Raw genomic sequence first — 18470 nt, forward strand, 5'->3', positions numbered from 1 at the left:
GACTGAATGCGATGACACTTTATCTGGGCGTGATAGGTCTGTCATAAAACCGTTCGAACTATAATAAATCAAACAATGATACGCATTCAACTTTTTGAAGCCTAATGATGTTTTCATTTGTTTATCGAAGCACATACAAATACCCAACATATCAAATACGCGTTAGCAAAAATAATATTTTCTTGAATATAATAGTGACCTAGCAAATATAGATACAAGTCAAGGACTTCTATTTTTCTCAGTATTATTGCATATTATTTAACAATTAATAACTATTATAACAACCGAATGAAGATAAAGAATGAGTTCATCTTTTCTGATTTCATATTTAATAGCAATCACTTTTTATGATGAAATCATGTGTCGTGAAGTGAATTAACGAACTGGTTCGTGACAGAGCACGCAGATGGTAAGGTTTTGTAGTCATGCAAATTACACGAAACTAAGTTATTTGCACAGTCAATTACTGTCAATTTAATACAGCGTATTGCTTAAACTTATTGGTTACAGTCAGGGGAAACAGTTTTTATAGAGTTCGTTAAATAAGCAGTATTTTTCGTTAAAAAAGGACACATAATGTTCTAAAATGCGAAGGAGCTTTAATTTTATTTTTGCCACTGACCTTTTCAACTGTGACGTCACTTTCGGTAAGTGAAATAAAGGTCATTTCCGAGTTGATATATCAATGTCAGATGACAGTTCACTCATATTCCAAATTAGCTTTCGGAAACAAAAACATAAAAAATGAAATACTAAAAAAAAATATGAACAACAGACATATGTTTAATAAATGTACAGTATATATATATACTGTACATTTATATATATTATTATTTAAGTCACTTACTCTGTGACTCGTTAGATAATATCTGGTCCCGATGTTAGTGTCAACCTGTTTCCACAGTGCCGTTTCTAAGCAGGCGTCGCGTGAACAATAGCTATCCGCGTTTGACACCAGTATTATAATGCCGGCCCTACGAATTAGGGCGTTTGGAGACACCCTTCGACAATTACGCAAGCTTTGCGTTTTGCTTAATGGCGCGTTTTGCGTACATGTAAGTGAATCGTGCGAAAATTTCGGACTCTATTGTCAGGGATGAATTTACAACAGTTTATAAAATAATATTTTTGTGAGTTGTATTTCTTATAAATATATATACATCTTCAAAATAATCTTACATATTTTTATCACTACATACTACTACTAACCGCCAAGTAACAATGCTTAGTATTTTTGTATAACTACAGGCACAATTATAAAATATCTTAATTCTCAAGTTTGGTGGTTCGCTGACGAAGACGCTGTAAGGGATTACAGCGTCAATGCACCACCAAACTTGACTTTCTTAATATTTTTACAATGCCAATGGCTACGGGCGGTGGTGACCACTTAACATCAGGTGGTCCATTTGCTAGTTTACCTACCTAATACAATAAAAAATAACGTTTAAATTGTGTCACATTACTTAAAATTGTCACGTAGTAAGTGTAAAATTGTCAACCCTGTTCCATCGTGAAAGATTTCAGGTCATGCCACGGTTGCGGCGCTTTAATCATCATTTGCGGCAGCTCGGTAAGGGATGGCGTATTGCCGGTCGGATTACGACCGTTTCATCGATAATGGGCTTGTTTCGAGGGACAGCCCTAGAGGATTACAATCAATTTTATCTAGAAGATTAAACTGGACAGCAATATAAATGTATATATATAAGAACATGTATACTAGTAAGAGTAGTAGTAAATTTAAAAGTAAAATTTAACAAATATCGGTAATTATCACCTCACTTTGAGGAGAAAATTACTAGGAGAGCATAAGAACCTTTAAGAGTGATGCTTCGGGATTACTTATATGTAAATTTTATTTAACCGATTTAAAACATAACAGAAGATTTACTAAGAAGTGAATAATTACCGTACCGACCTTTTTACTTACTCTTCTTAACTTTGAAACTTGTTTTTAAACATCGTGTTATTATTAAAAAGTTTTATCAATAAGTGGTTGAACGTTATTTGATTAAACCTTAATATAAGTTACTTTGCTCTAAAATTTAAAAACTATTAAGCCGATTTCGATTATAATATATCCTGCTAAAATCATTTTTAAATATAGCATAGTACACATACATTATTGATATCGTTCCTCCATCCATGAAAAGATTACATTAATGAAAACCAAAAAACCAGTTTGTTATATATAAATTAAAAAGATACAAGACCACTTGGGACCTTATTTAAATTGAATAAGACTTAAATTATCTAAATCAGGTTAACCCTTTTCTAGTAAACGGAAAACATACATTACGTTTAGAAATAAATTCAATAGTTATATTATCCCTGACTAATAGCACGTATAACGTAAAATGAGAACAGGAAACGAACACTAGTATAGCGATGTAAGATACTTGGCAAAAATAATTATTTTATCATTCTACATCGAACATATCCCGGCACGTGCCGTAAAGCACCCATCATGCCGTCCTATTCAAGCAAGTCAATCAATTTCCTTTTTTCAAAGTTTTGATGATCTCCTAAAATAAGAATTGAAAAGAAGGGTCAGCTCCCTTTCGATTATTCCGGAAACAAAAACGATTCATAACTCAAACAATAATACCGAATTGCAGCAATATTGTGCTTTATTTAAGCGATAAAAATCAATGGTTTATTTACTGTGTGTTATACTTGTAGCCTGTAAATGTAGTACAGTACAGTAACAGCCTGTGAATGTCCCACTGCTAAGCTAAGGCCTCTTCTCCCTTTTTTAAGAAGAAGGTTTGGAGCTTATTCCATCACGCTTCTCCAACTCGGCAGAATTTCAATGAAATTAGACACATTTAGTTTTCCTCACGTTGTTTTCTTTTACCGTCAAGCACGAGATGAATTATAACCACAAATTAAGTACATGAAAATTCAGTGGTGCTTGCTCGGGTTTGAACCCACAATAATCGGTTAAGATTCACGTGTTCTTACCACTGGGCCCTCTCGGCTTCTTGTTACAAAGCTGGACTAAATCTCTTCTCTTTTTGAATTGAAGATTTGGAGCTTATTAATAGTGAAATTTTCATACGACACATGCAGATTTGCTCACGATATTTTCCTTGTCGACCGGGCATACGTTAAATATATATTAAGAACTTAAAAATTCAATGACGCTTATCCGTGTTTGAATCTATTTTGTATTGAAATTATCGAAGTAAGTGGAAGAAGGTGTCTAGAAAGTTGGTTTTTAAGTAGATTACTTATTCGTGTCCCAAGACCATTCATCCATTACGTTTATGGCTCTTGTAGTCTTAATACGCTAGAGCTGAAGGTACCACGATGTGTATAGTGGCTTAAAATGTTGAGGTAACAAAATCAAAAATTTTAAAAATACTACTTAACACCTTTATCCACTTATAGTTTTAATTGTTTTGTTATTTTATTACTTACATTAAAAATAGAACTTAAATAGAACACTCATTATACAATTGTATAAATATAATTGTAAATTATATAGTAAATTTACTAGCTAAAATAAGTCTAAATAAATAAGTATTTTTTGTTGCGATCAGTATTTATCTTGAAACACGGAAATACTGTGCAAACCTAATTGAGGCAGAGTGGTAAGGTATCGTAGAACGCCATTAGTATTGCATAACAAACATGAATTTCAAGAAACATCAGAAGAAAATATAACAAATAACGATATTTAGATAAAGGTAGAATATATATTAATATTAACATTCATTGTATATATATTTTAGTATTAATTTTAAAATGAGTAGAATGAATATCCTAACGTTATACTGAAAAAGAAGATTCGCAACTATTTCAGTAAATTTAAATTTATTTCTTTACCCTGCTTTGATTTTATGAAGCGTTTAATTATGAATTAATATTGTGACAAGTAAGCATACCCTTTTTGAGGAGAAGGTTTGGAGCTTATTCCACCACGCTGCTCCAATGCGGGTTGGTAGAATTCACAATTGGCAGAATTTCAGTGAAATTAGACACATGCAGGTTTCCTCACGATGTTTTCCTTCACCGTAAAGCACGAGATGAATCATAATCACAAATTAAGCACATGAAAATTCAGTGGTGCTTGCCCGGGTTTGAACCCACGATCATCGGTTAAGATTCACGCGTTCTTACCACAGGGCCATCTCGGCTTTTTACTTTTTTTTTTTTTTTACCTTCTCCTCAAAAAGAGGAGAGGAGGCCTTTAGCCCAGCAGTGGGACATTCACAGGCTGTTACGGAAGCATACCCTACAGTTTATCTCAATCAAACAATTAACAAACATATTATACCCACGAATATACAAATAATATCTAAGTTATAAATAAAAGAAAAATAGTATATGTAGCATATTAGTTGTCTGGTTTCCATAGCACAAGCTTTGTACAAGCTTAATTTGGGATCAGATGGCCGTGTGTGAAAAATGTCTCAGGATATTATTATTATTATTACAATTGACGGAATATATATAGATTACATCTATATAAAGTACATATCACTTATTACTCGGACATTAAAATGTAAAGAGGCGTGGCAGTCGCCGACAAACAGAGGCAATAAGTGAAATTGCAGCCGCAATGGATTGCTCCTTACACCTTCCAATGTTTACGATCCATTATATTACTATACACTTTGTGATATGTACCTTTATATACTTGTCTCTGTCTACAATTTCATTTAGTAGCAGTAAAAATAGCCAACGAAATTAAGTTCGATAGGTCTTTATCTATCGAATTTATCAATATGTGTTGTATATAAGTCATAAAACGATGTTTCGTCATTTTAGTTATTTGACATGATATAATATGAAATTATAAGCAAATGTAATATATATTTGTGTAATTAATATACACGTAAGTGTCGACTACATAATTAAACAGATAAAAATACTAATTAAATTAATTGTTATTTTTCCATAAGTGCCTGAACATAAATAACATCGAATCAATAATATTTATAATTTACACAACTTATATAGAAAATACACTTTATAGAAATAACTGTTATTAGAACAAAAGGTCCAAAGTATGCATATTGCAGTTTATTGGAATCATGAGTATCTAATGTTCAATATAAACACTTTATTGGAATTGCGGTATATATGTCGTGATATAGTATTAATTTTATATGTCAACTAAATATATTTAAATATAAATTATTTCTCTACAAATCAAGCCAATTTTAATGTCTTATACGCTTATAAAATAGTTATTCCTTATATGATATTAGCGTATCGACATCTCAAATTAAGTTAAAAATATACGGTAATACAATGTCATTACTATTTCTAGTTTAGTATTCACTTACTTAGCTCTATATTATTTATTGCCCTATTCTATATTTTAAAAGTAAGTGAAGTAAATATCTCGGGTTTGACCCACCATCATCGGTTAGAGTTCACGTGTTCTAACCATTGCGCCATCTCAAATATTTTATATGAGGTAAATATTAATGGTATTTTTCTTGTAAGCAGTACAATGCTTACCTTGCAGGGAATAGGCGGTGCGCTGCGGCTGCATTCCCGGAGCAACGATGAGACCAGCACGCGTCGTGTTGTGCAACGACAGCGCGGCCAACAAGTCTAGCTCGGTGGCTGAAACAACATTTAGCACTTGTTATTTTTGCTTTGACATGAACATTCTAGATGAATGGAACATTGCCAATTAATGAATTGAAATCTTTTGTATAAATATATTAATATTATTTGATAAAAGATTATATTGATGATAGAAAGCGTAAATTTAGCATGTATGATTAATAATAATTCACTTGTAATACCTTGTCCAAAAAAACACTACGAAATTCTAATCTAAAATCTAAATCTACATTCCGAACTGAGGATAAATTTAATTTTAATTAATCTTGTAAAATGATTCACAAGTGCTCTTATTCGAATAAAGTATATTTTTATGGAATATGTTTATATATAAAACAATTAAATGACGTTTTACTAAATATTGATTTAATATGCTTGTAAACCATTACAGAAATACAGCTAATTTGTTATAACATTTTACGAATTTATTGCAGTCGAATGGTCTATAGAATCGAATAAAAAAGTCATAAAAACGAATTACTCGTGACACAGTACGATAATTATAGTGCTTATATGCATAATATTCAAAGTTACGATTGTATCGTTAATCAAATGAATACTTACTTATCAATAAAATTCGTCCTACTTTTACAAAATCAATACGGTTATAATTAGTAAAATTTGGAACAAATAAACTATCGATCCAAGATGATGGAATGTTCTTTAAATATTATAGCGGAGACGACCTTGTAAGTGGAGCGTTTACTTTTACGAATTAATTATATTTTATGATAGTCAATAGCGAGACCAAAAATATATAGTATGGTTTTATTGAAATCCTTTAAAACAACAACATTTTTATCAAGTCACTTTTACGTACTAACGATAAGACACAACCTATGCCTTCGCTCACTAAAACCTTACAAAATTAAAGTAAAATTTTGAATTGAACAAGTAAATGAAATAATGAACTATTATAAAAATATTTTTGTTTGAAAATCCTTCAATGAGTACATGTGACATTTCACAACACCGACATATTCATATTATTTTTGCCGAAATATAATTTTACTTTGTAGTGTTGTAAATAATTTGCTACTTTTTGTCTGCATTATCTTTTCAATCGAGAAATAAACTCATTAGCTAAATATATGAAATTTTTTATATGCAAGCAGCTTTTTTTAACATCACGGATGGCAAATTGTCTTCATAACGAGCATATCAAGTACAAATCAGTCACGTAGCGCTACAACGTAGCGGCGTAGCCTCAACTAGGCTACGACCATTCTTACTGTGTATTCAGCATATAAAAAATGTGCGACGTATTTAAATATGGAATTCATAATGAATAAAATATTTTTATACTAACGCTTTTGTTCTATGTCAGAAATGTAGTGTTATTATAGTAACAGCTACGTTATGCATTCTGTGCATATTTACTGAGGTATGAAAGAAATTATTTTTCAAAGTAAAATATATATTACACTCTGGGTATGCTCTAAAAAAATTTCTATTTCGGTCTGAAAAAATCTGGTATAAAAATGCTAAACTAATTTCACCATTTTACTTCCAGTTCTAGTTGGAAAACTCGGCACTAAAAAGATTTAATCTCGTCAAAAGTCATCAGGGAAAACTGAATTAGCACTAAGGCCACCGGCGCGCGCTCTTCATCCCGACTTCAATTAAAAAGTTGACTTGCATGAAAACCGTCACAGTTTGAGTTGAGATCTCTTGTCGTCTATTCAGCGTAATTTTTAACACCTCTAGCAACTAAACAAAGGTTTTTTTAAATACTTATTCTATTTTCAAATAGTTGATTATTTGATTCGTGTAAAATAAATTTTAGTGTTTATTTTGGTAGTATATTTATACAAGAATATTGTAATCAATTGTAATGATGATATAAAATTAAATAGTTAGGATTGATATATGAATGGCAAAGTTTTGAGTGGGCCCGTCTAGGTGGTCAGTAGGTGGATACCACCCACTTAACATTTACCCTACCGCGAATTAATTATACTTCGTACCGCTGTGTTCCAGTTTAAATGGTCATTGATCCAGTATCGTTACAGGTACAAGGGCCCATCTAGAATATGTTCCTTCACGTATTGAAGACGAAAATAATTTGTTTATACCTCTTGCACTGTCTATGGGCGAAGTTTTTTTTTATAGAATAGGAAGGCGGACGAGCATATGGGCCACCTGATGGTAAAGGGTCACCAACGCCCATAGACATTAGCATTGTAAGAAATGTTAACCATCGCTTACATCACCATTGCGCCACTAACCTTGGGAACTAAGATGTGTGTGACCAGAATACAACAATACCAAGTACTGCTGTTTTGCGGTAGAATATCCGATGAGTGGGTGGTACCTACCCAGACGAGCTTACACAAAGCTCTATCACCAGTGCACCAGATATTTACTTGTATGTTGCAAGAACTATAAGATACTACATGTATAAACTTCTAAATTATTTACAATGTTTGTGACGAATTATTGAAACGTCGTGTATGTGTGTGTTGTATGTTAGCGAGAATGCCATAAAACAAAGTTAATCGACCAGATGCCAATTGCATAATTTGTAAGGACAAATGGCACGATAACTTATTACACTTTAGTGGCTAGGATAATTTATACATATTCATTGAAATTATTCATCAGAATAGTTCTTAGCATTGTTTCTTAAGTAATTTTTATCATACATGACGTAAATATATACTCGTAATATTATATATTTTTATAAATACACTAAACATTTTACGTGAATCATTTACAAAATTTTATACAGTTTTATCTACATTTTAATGATTGCTTGACATACTTGACAGAAATATTATAATAGTCGCCTACGGAACCCTACATAAATCTATTGTCTTACTAAAAGAAATAAACCCTAATTTAAAGATGTGTCAGCCCTGTCAAGGCGCCTCGCTGACGCCGCCTTGTCTGCCTCCCCCGCGACTGATACAACTCTCCAGATTGCCTCGTAAACCGCCGCCTAGCGTCCAGCCGATCGTCTAGTCTAGCTATATCTTATATCCTTATATATGCGTTATTTGTGAAACGTCACATAAATAAGAAACTTAAATTGTAAAGTTGTTAAATTTTTAGCAGCGTTGTTACATACAGTAAATTGTTACATAGTGTACTGTATGCAACAATGAGTACAATGTCTTAACAGAAAATCGTAAATTTGTATCGTAACCGTAATGTAGCTGTAGTATTAAATAATGCATTTTTTTTGTTAATTGTCTTTCACGTGAATTTATGGTATAACAAATTTGTAGAAAATAATTTTATTCGATCTACTATGACCTATTCTAAATATACGCGTAATAATAAAGGAGCTTTTAAAATGTTTAGTTTTTATATTCATTATTATGTCTTTATTGGTTGATCTACAAACTTAAATGAACTCTATTTAAAGTGACACAATAGTTATATTTCAGTGTTATTAACTATTTGATATGATATTTTTTATTGATTCATCATAAAAATTGGATTAGCCGTTGTTATTAGTCTAAATAATAATCTAAGGTCTATTGTTTTTTTTCATTATGGTTAGGTGTGGTTCAAGCCTAATTGTAATTAGAAGAAAATATATAGCGTATATCAAAACTGATAAAAATATTTAGGGAAAATCTATATAAAATGATTGATTTTTTTACATACTTGTTTCGCAAAATCAAAAGAATTGTTTAAAAATGTGTTCATTTATATTTAAATGTCCATCATATATCACTTAATAAGAGTATTATCACGTTGTTTATATACAATAGAATAAAGATATTATGTGCAAAGTCGTTATCATTTCGTAATGCCGTCCTTATAGCAGGTCATAAACGTTCTCTACGCGGTCATAAAATGAGTCTACCCCTATTTTCAAGAAAGTGCAGCGGAAAATAGCCAAACTGCAGTGCACTTAATTCCTACTAAGGTAATATGACTCTTATCTAAAGAATATAAAGTTCATGTAATAAAATCATTTATACTAGTGAGGTTTACGAGCCGTAGAAGGATGTGATACGGAAAATTGTATCGAATGTTGCATTTGTGTGATTTACTGAGTGGAAAAACCTTGCAAAATTGTATTGGTATGGCTGCAGTGCAATTAATCGCTATCTAATGGTTAGCAACCTTTTAGACATAATGAAATGCCTTTTAATAGTTATCCATGTTGCAGACATTTACCATAAATAAATATCTTTATTATTTTAAAAGTAAGAAGCAGGATATACACATAGCTACCGATCATAGTTATTATATAATATTTGATTTGCTGCGCAGCTTGTGTAGCATAATAATAAGTCCTAAAGAGAAAGAAGAGAAAGAGAAATTTCCAGTAACAGAATGGAGTTTGGATATTGGCAGTGTTTACACACTTATGCCTCAGAAAGCACATCGATTAGTCCTCCGTTAACTGTCCGGTGTGTCGTATTGCCGTCCTATCGGATTATGAGGGTGAGGGAATACACCTGTGTTTGCGCACACACTTGTGCACTATAAAAGTATTAGCATTAAGTATTTTTTATTGAAAATAGTCTCATACTTTACATAACGTTAGCTATTTCATAAATTGGTTTATGATAAAACAATTTATCAAAACTGTCTATTGATGTAATTAGCGCCAGCGAATGCCTCTTCGTAAAGGCTCAACGAGACGGAACAATTTTGGTTATTTGACATTTACCCAGAAAATTAATTATCGTTTGAGTAATATTAAAAGCATTTAGCTCTAAAGGGTGTGGAAGAGCTGCTACAATTATTTGAATAGTTATCTATTCATTAATTTTCGAAGCCTCAGAACAAACGAAATATACACATTTATATAAAAATTTAAATAAAGTATAATAGATATATGATATATTATTTTGCAATAAAAGTTCGAATTGGGATTATCAAAAACAAATATTATGTCTTGAATTAGAAAAACATTAAATAAAAGTAAATTTAATAAGTTTTTCTTTATTAAGAAGGAGGTTAAATATAAATTTGAAACTATCAAAGTCTTGTTCCTATTAGTTTTTTTATTTTAATTTTGTGATTACAATTGAGATCACTGGTATGTTTTCCTTTGACCTGCATTTTATTTATTTTCATACTCATTTTCGCCCTCGGCTTTGCCCTCGTTCGTATGAGGGGTGCAGGTGTTCGGTATAACATTTTTAAAAATAACTTTTGTCCTTCCTTGGGTTAAAGTTGGTTGAAGCTAGTTTCATACCGAATTTCATTAAAATCGGTTCAGTGGTTCAGCTGTGAAAACGTATCAGACTGAGATAACTTTTGCATTATTTTGTAAATATACGAACATTAATAACTCATAAATATTTCTCTGCTGTTAAAAAGACCCTTTCCTCTTGAAGATAAAGTTTGAAAAAGCCCAACTGGGGGTTGGATGATCCGAAATATGATGAATTACATCAGACCTATGTACATACATATGTATATCCTGGCGATAATCACCGCTACGTACGAGACGAATACCTTACCAAGTATAAAAAAAAATTCAGCGTTGATATCACAATCTTCGCTTAGTATCGACGTATTGTTACTACTGTGTTTCAGAATAGCTGGACACAATATAATAATAATATCCTAGGACATTATTCACACACGGCCATCTGATCACAAACTAAGCAGAGCTTGTACTATGGAAACCAGACAACTGATATACTACATATACTATTTTTCTTTTGTGAATATATACTTAAATAGATAATTTAAGAATATATTTACAAAATAAAATAGACTCGGGACAAACAGACATGTTCATTCACACTAATGTCTGTCCTGGGTGAGAATTGAGCCTTCGGCATGAAAGGCAAGTATCTACAAACCCACGCTAAGCGGCCCGTCATTATATGATGTATATTTATTAAGTTTCAACATCTTAAGAAACATTCACTTCAATGGTAATTCAAATAAAAGCCAAAATAAAATTATGCACACGTGATAAAGTAAGGAAAAGGCGACGCGAGGGAGTAATAAATATTACCCTCTAGGGGAGAAATATATCGAATCACCTTAAGCACAATGCCTACACTTTGTGTGAAGGTTTTGTCTAATATTACAATACTATCACTTTACAGAAGATGGGGAAAACTTTTAAACGGTAAGTTGAGTGATATATTTGGAGGGTTTTTCATTATAATGTTATTTTAATAAAACGAGCCATTAATATATCGTTGCGGTTAATTTTAAATAATTTAAAAAATAATCAATTACAGTGTTATAAGGAATTATTAACTTTATGTAATTTATCATTAAATATAATTTAAAAATGGTAGAGCTTTGTGCAAGCTCGTCTGGGTAGGTACCACCCACTCATCAGATATTCTACCGCAAAACAGCAGTACTTGGTATTGTTGAATTAAAACGTATAATGATCTCCTTACAGTCCTAACCAAGCTTTCTGCTTATGATAAATTATAGTCCACATCTCTGTGCGACAGCTTTGAGAATCGGTTTCATACTCAAGGGTGCAAACTTAGATGTACTCTTTATTCTCCCATTGCTACATTTATATCAGATATCTGAGACAGTTTACTCGGAAACGCCGAGGTACGCAAGTGTGTATTGGCATATTCTTGATTTTGGGATGTTATTGTGAACGAGCATACAAAACCGACAGCTTTTATTGGCCCGATCTGGGGATCTTGTAGATTAATTCTACTTTAGAGTATTTAAAAAAAAAGTAGATATACATACACAAGCGTCACAATATATTTATATAACATATGTTGATAAATAACATGTTTACGAGAAATAAAGATAATCTGGTAGCACCATGTTTCTTACCTCACAAAATAAATACATATTTTTAGGGCAGTGTTCGTATCAATAAGAAAACCACGCGAATTCTTTTAGGTTTGCACATTCATTTTAAAAACAGTAAAATAATTTGAATAATAAGGCAAATCACTTTATGCAAGGTAAAAAGCGCTAAAGAATTTTCTGATCGTTCATTGCCATTCAGGATATATAAATTTAATCATATTAAATGAAACAAATATAAGGCTCTTATATTTTTTTCCATTTTACAATAATTTTTATTCATGTATTCTATAACTGAAATAAAAACAAAACACGCATTACAAATTTATAGAGAAAACACGGCGTTTAAAAGATTGTCCTGTCGCATTGTATCCAAGACGCTGGCACTATTGCCTCTCTGCACCGCTAGACTCAGTCTTTGGGCTAAAAAAGCGTCAGCTCACGGGTCACCAGAAGTGTGAAAAAAAAAATAATAATAATAAAAAATCTCTTATAAATTATATTTTGATTTTAACTCTGAGTCTGCGTTCAGAGAGACCTTTATCCAGCTGTGGGCTATGATTGGTTAACTGTTGACGATAACATACAAAAATGGAAACATAATTGATTACGAAGTTTTAGAAATAAGTTAATATACTGGACATCAAATTACACATAACCTAGGAAATAAGTTATTTTGTAAGCACTTAGTAAAATTGTAATCACTCCATAAGCCTACGAATAGACAAATAACTGTTAACATTTCATTTGTTATAACCTAGCGTGTTTCAACCTTCCTTTTAGGTTTGTAGACGTCAGACAGTAATAGCTCTATGTGGAAACTGATAGCCTAATGCAATTTGGTTAAAGCGTTTAGAAATTGCTTTTAAATTGTTCCCTAACAATTTTTTTTCCTGGAATGTCAAAAGGCTAAGTAATTGGTAATTATCGACTCGAAAGGCGAATGAATATCGCAAACTTAATGTACTGTAAAAAGGACTATCCTTTTTCACAAGATAGGTGGGGGCTGCAAGTGTTAATAACAATTAATTGAAGTCCTGCAATATGAGACGACACGTGGAAACCTGTCGGCGTAATTGACCATATGGTGGTCATTGTAGGGTCGTTCTTATTGTAATTAATACACGCTCGTGTTTTCACGAATATTTAATGAGGTAATTAGAATGTAACGTTTGTAGGATTCATATCAAGAAAATAACTAATAGCCGTAGTTTAAGATTAAACTATAGAGTACTTTTGTTTTAAAATAAATTAAAAAAATACATTTATTCCTTAAATATTCTTAATGTATCATAAAATTTGCTTAAAAAAAAATCCGGTAGCTCTGCACCCTTTACCGCTAATACGTTAAAACGTCAACGCTTTTGCTCATATGGTACGGTGCGATTAAAAAGCGCTCCCTTTTCCTTGTTGAGAGTAAAGAAAAAAAAATGCCTAATCGACTAAAGTTCGTCGACCACTAAAAATCATCAAATAATATTAAGCAATCCAAAAGAAAATTTAAAAACTTTGACAGTATATTATATTACTATCAAAGCAGATACAAAAACATTATAAAACATTTTACCAACTGTTATCAAATGGTTTGATATCAGTAAATAGCGAACCTGCTCTTTTAGATATGACGGCACGACTCACATGAATAAAATCTTATCAAATATCTGTATAATTAATACAAATATCGGTCCCAAGCGGAAATACCTTATCGATGTAAAATTAAGTTCCGCTGTTATTGCACGAAATAACTTACATTTTATAAAAAAAATTGCAAACAAATCGGTAACTTGGTAGGAGTTAAGAGTTTTGCGCGGCAGAAACGCTTTCATTTTTTATAGAATAGGAAGGCGGACGAGCATATGAGCCACCTGATGGTAAGTGGTCACCAACGCTCATAGACATTGGCATTGTAAGAAACAATGTTACAATGTTACATCACCAATGCGCCACCAACCTTGGGAACTAAGATGTTATGTCCCTTGTGCCTGTAATTACACTGGCTCACTCACCCTTCAAACCGAAACACAACAATACCAAGTACTGCTGTTTTGCGGTAGAATATCTGATAAGTGGGTGGTACCTACCCAGACGAGCTTGCACAAAGCTCTACCACCAGTTCTATATAAACGTCGTATATGAAGAAATTGTACCGTTTTGACCTTGAAATATAATTCCTATCGCGACCAAAGTAAAAAATCACAAAAAATTTGAACAATACACGTTAACTATGAATTAAAAAATAGTCAAGATCAAGAAAGAATATCTTTGCGTTCAATAGAAACGACTAAGTGCCAAGTCAGTGGAGGAGAACCCTATAGTGTAGTACTTAACAGAAGGGTCTCGACATATGTCAAACGCGTGCCGCGTGCCTGCTCTCCGTGTCGGGTTACGATATGACATTTTTGTCATTATGCCTCTTATTTCACTTGAATACTCCATGTAAATTTTTGTTATTATAACTATAAAAGAGATACACATAAAATTAAATATGTACATACAGGTATTGATTTGATATATCCATCGGGAAGAAGTTTATAAGCACTGCTGATAAGTCCACCCTAACGTCGCACTGTAAATTGTATATTTTGTTATCAATTAAATATAAATTAATATTAGAAAATAATCGGCATTAAGCCAAGCGATTTATTTACTTTCCAAAAGATCTTACTGACTTAGGGTAAATACTCTAAAACGGATTTTCTTATTAGTTTATGCTTAAAATCAATGTGATGATTTTGATAAGCTTATAAATATAATGCAGGACAAATAAATCCATTAGCTTTTTCCTTTTATTTTTAAACATAAGATATTCACCCGGTAATTATCGATATACTGACAATTTATACGAAAATGTTCCTTTCTGTACAAATTTCGGAGATCGGAGAAGTTATTCGTATATTTGTTACAGTTTAAAATATTTGAAACTTATAAATTTGATTTTAATATAATATTCTAATCTAGTATATTATTTTTCTTCAGTAAGAAATTGTAGACACAATCAAAACCACCACCATTATCACTTTTATTAAAAATATAATACCCCCTCTTATTGCCTCTAATCGTGAAAGATAGTACATTTTTTGACCATAGGATCGAAAATGCTTCTTGGATTCTTGTTACCATTTTACGCGTTCATGATATTTACAGTAGCAATTTTTAATTTTGATTTGTATTATTTGTGAACTTGAGACCTTAATTTAAATTATTCTTCTGTAAATTAATTTAATTATAAACTACGTATTTAAAAAAATATTTAATATCGATGGAAATAATGTCGCAAGGTGGAAATCAAATCTGAGAACATAAGTCATAACTATTAAATTTATTTTAAATAAAAAAAAAAACTTAAAGGTTTGTGTTATTTTAATATTTATTTATTGTGTATTGTGTTCTAATTTATAAACGTACTATTCGTTTCATGGAATCGTATCGAATGACGATCACGCGATGTTACGAAACCGCCATCTCATTTCGTGAAGGCACCGACGATGGTCCGATGGTGAGTCAGATATATTCCGCTGACATTACCGATTTCAAATATAACAATACCATTAGGTAACATAATTGGTATTTTAATTTTATTAAAAGAAAGCTATCTAAATTGACAATAATAATAGTTTTTTATTATTGTTGATTATTGAATGATTAAAGATATAAAAAAATGAAATCCCATAGATTATATTTCTAAGCAATAGAGTTAAAGTTTGTGTCAAAAGATCATTAATAGATAAGGCTTATTGATATACAAATTATTACGGACACTAAAAATCGTATTATAAGATTTAGAATTTAGAAATAATACATTTTTTTAATAGATGATTATACAGAGTATATAATTTTATTCTACTACTGAATTTTTTACCGGCTTTTATTGTTAGACACATCCTGAATTGGAGTTAGCTTGTGATCAAATGGTAAAATAACGATTTCAAAGTGCAAGAGGCTTTATATTTGATATTTTTGTAGCGATAAGGTAGAAATTATATTTCTTATATTTCTATAAGTGGCCGATCCCGCGGTTCTGGATTTGGATTCGGAGTACATAATTTTTTTCAATAGTACCCTGGAAGTTGTCAGTGTTTAAACTTCCGTGCCCCGGCATGTACGTAATTCAGTTGATTGATCGCCTAAACTCTTTATGATTATTTTAAATTTTGGGGATATTATTTACTACAAATATACAACAACTTCAAAAATGGAGATATATAGATCCATTTTTGAAGTTTTTGTATATTTGTTGTTGTTTAAGATTATAAATTAAATCTAAGACTGTTATTAATATCAGTGGTAATTTAAACCGTATAATTATAGGAAGAGAAAGTAAGATAATTATTAGGTTTTTTATATATTCACAATTATCAAAAATTAAATTAAATACATTATAATGTTAATACATTAAGTCTAATGCCTATAGTAAAACATTAAATGTATCATAAAATAATCGAGATATTATATTATCAATTAATGCTGAACGTTTTAAGAAAAAAAATATGAGTAATATGCAAATAAGAACTTATTACAACAGCCAAAAATCTCAAAGGCCAATGTACGTTGTTTAAGGATTTTGGAATATAAAGTCCGTTAATGAGGCGGAGGGTGGTTCGAACCGGTGTCCCGACAGGTGGTGGACACGCGCTGCTGAGCCCCCCGTGCCACATTGTGCGCTACCGTCCCTACCGTTCGTACCGCTGCCTAGCGTCCAAATAAATGTAGTAAAGTACACTAATTTCTCATTGATAGTATAAATAGCTGTCTAATATAATGTTTTACTTTGACAGTGAAGCTCAAAACAGTTCTATTATTTATCTTTGCCTAATAAGGACAGTGTTCATAATGTGCAGACGTTATTACTTTGTTTTGTAAAGAGTCTATCCATTGATATTTTATGTGATTATTTTATTTTAGAAAAAATAAATAAAGTATGCATTTAAATAGATCAATCGTCTATTTATATTGCAACATTGTATAATACGATTGTGATAAATTCCTACATCATTTTTCAAAGCGTTCCTGCCATTTGAAATTCTGATATCGAATCGTCCTTCACTTACCCTTTGCTGTGTACCCGGTGCTTGTGAACAACATCCGGTGACCAAGAAACTTATTTAAAATGTTGTGGCCTCATATTTGCACCGTATGCAAACAGCAGTATATAGGCATAATGCACATGTAGTCTCGGTGACAGCGTTAATATATCCTACTTAAATCAATTCAAACATTTATAAGCACTGGCGCCTAAATTATTTGCAAAGTATTGAATAAAATTTTGTTTTCTGTTACTAGCTTATTTTCCATATTTTTTTGTTATAAATTGAAATGTCAATGTTTCTTGAGATTGTATATTACTGTTGTATAAATATCAGGTACGGTAACATAGATTAACATTGTAAATTTATTACTGACCAAATTAGTGATAAATGATATACAGATCATATTAGTTATTTTGTCCGTTAAACATTAATTATAAAAATTACAAACCTAATGTGAGAACGTCGAATTTGAAAACGATTTAAAGAAAAGCTTATGAAATGACTATCGTTATTGCATCATGGAAACGGAATTTGGTTATTACATTTTTGACACTGAACGGCTAATTCATACGAAGGAGTCTTTGACACTTTGAACTTGGCAGTGGGGCACGCGGCCGGGGGCCGGGGCTAATCCGACGCAAACAGTGGAGATAACGAATCGCACGTGTATATTGTCACCGCGTCAGGATCGCGCTTCCTACATGCTATTTGCTTTGCGAAAACAAGCTATCGTTATGGAAGTTTATATATACGCATTTTTGTCTTTGATTAAGTAACGTTTTTGAAAATGATAATTTTTTAAATTGTCTTTAGAAGTTGTATAATCTTATGGACAACATTTTTCAGCATAATTATGTATCCATGCCTAAAAAAAAATTGTTAATAAAGTTTTTAAATTAGCGACTATATTTGTAATTAAAAATGAAAAATCAAAACGTTATTTTTATATGCCGTTAAAAGATTCCAGACCAATAACAATGCAACTAATAACCATTTCGGCGACAAATAGTAAATTTATTTATACGAAACAGACCCCCGAAATGTGAGTAAATAAACGAGGAACGATTTATCCGGTGCAAATAAAAACTATATAGCTAATGGGGCGCAATAACGTGGCTAATACGGCAGTGCGTTACA

The 18470-nt window shown here is 31.6% G+C and overlaps 1 protein-coding gene across 3 annotated transcripts in view; it reads right to left on the reverse strand.

Moving 5' to 3' along the window:
- Positions 1 to 18470, reverse strand: part of LOC126781658 (protein kinase C-binding protein NELL1-like) — a 48161-nt gene that overhangs the window by 14728 nt on the left and 14963 nt on the right. For all 3 annotated transcript variants that reach the window (XM_050506612.1, XM_050506611.1, XM_050506610.1), the window contains exon 2: positions 5479 to 5586. In XM_050506612.1, coding sequence (XP_050362569.1) covers positions 5479 to 5586 — 108 coding nt within the window. The remainder of the gene's footprint in view (positions 1 to 5478; positions 5587 to 18470) is intronic.

This window comes from Nymphalis io, chromosome 4 (genome assembly GCF_905147045.1).
Source record: "Nymphalis io chromosome 4, ilAglIoxx1.1, whole genome shotgun sequence".
Lineage (NCBI taxonomy): Eukaryota > Metazoa > Arthropoda > Insecta > Lepidoptera > Nymphalidae > Nymphalis > Nymphalis io.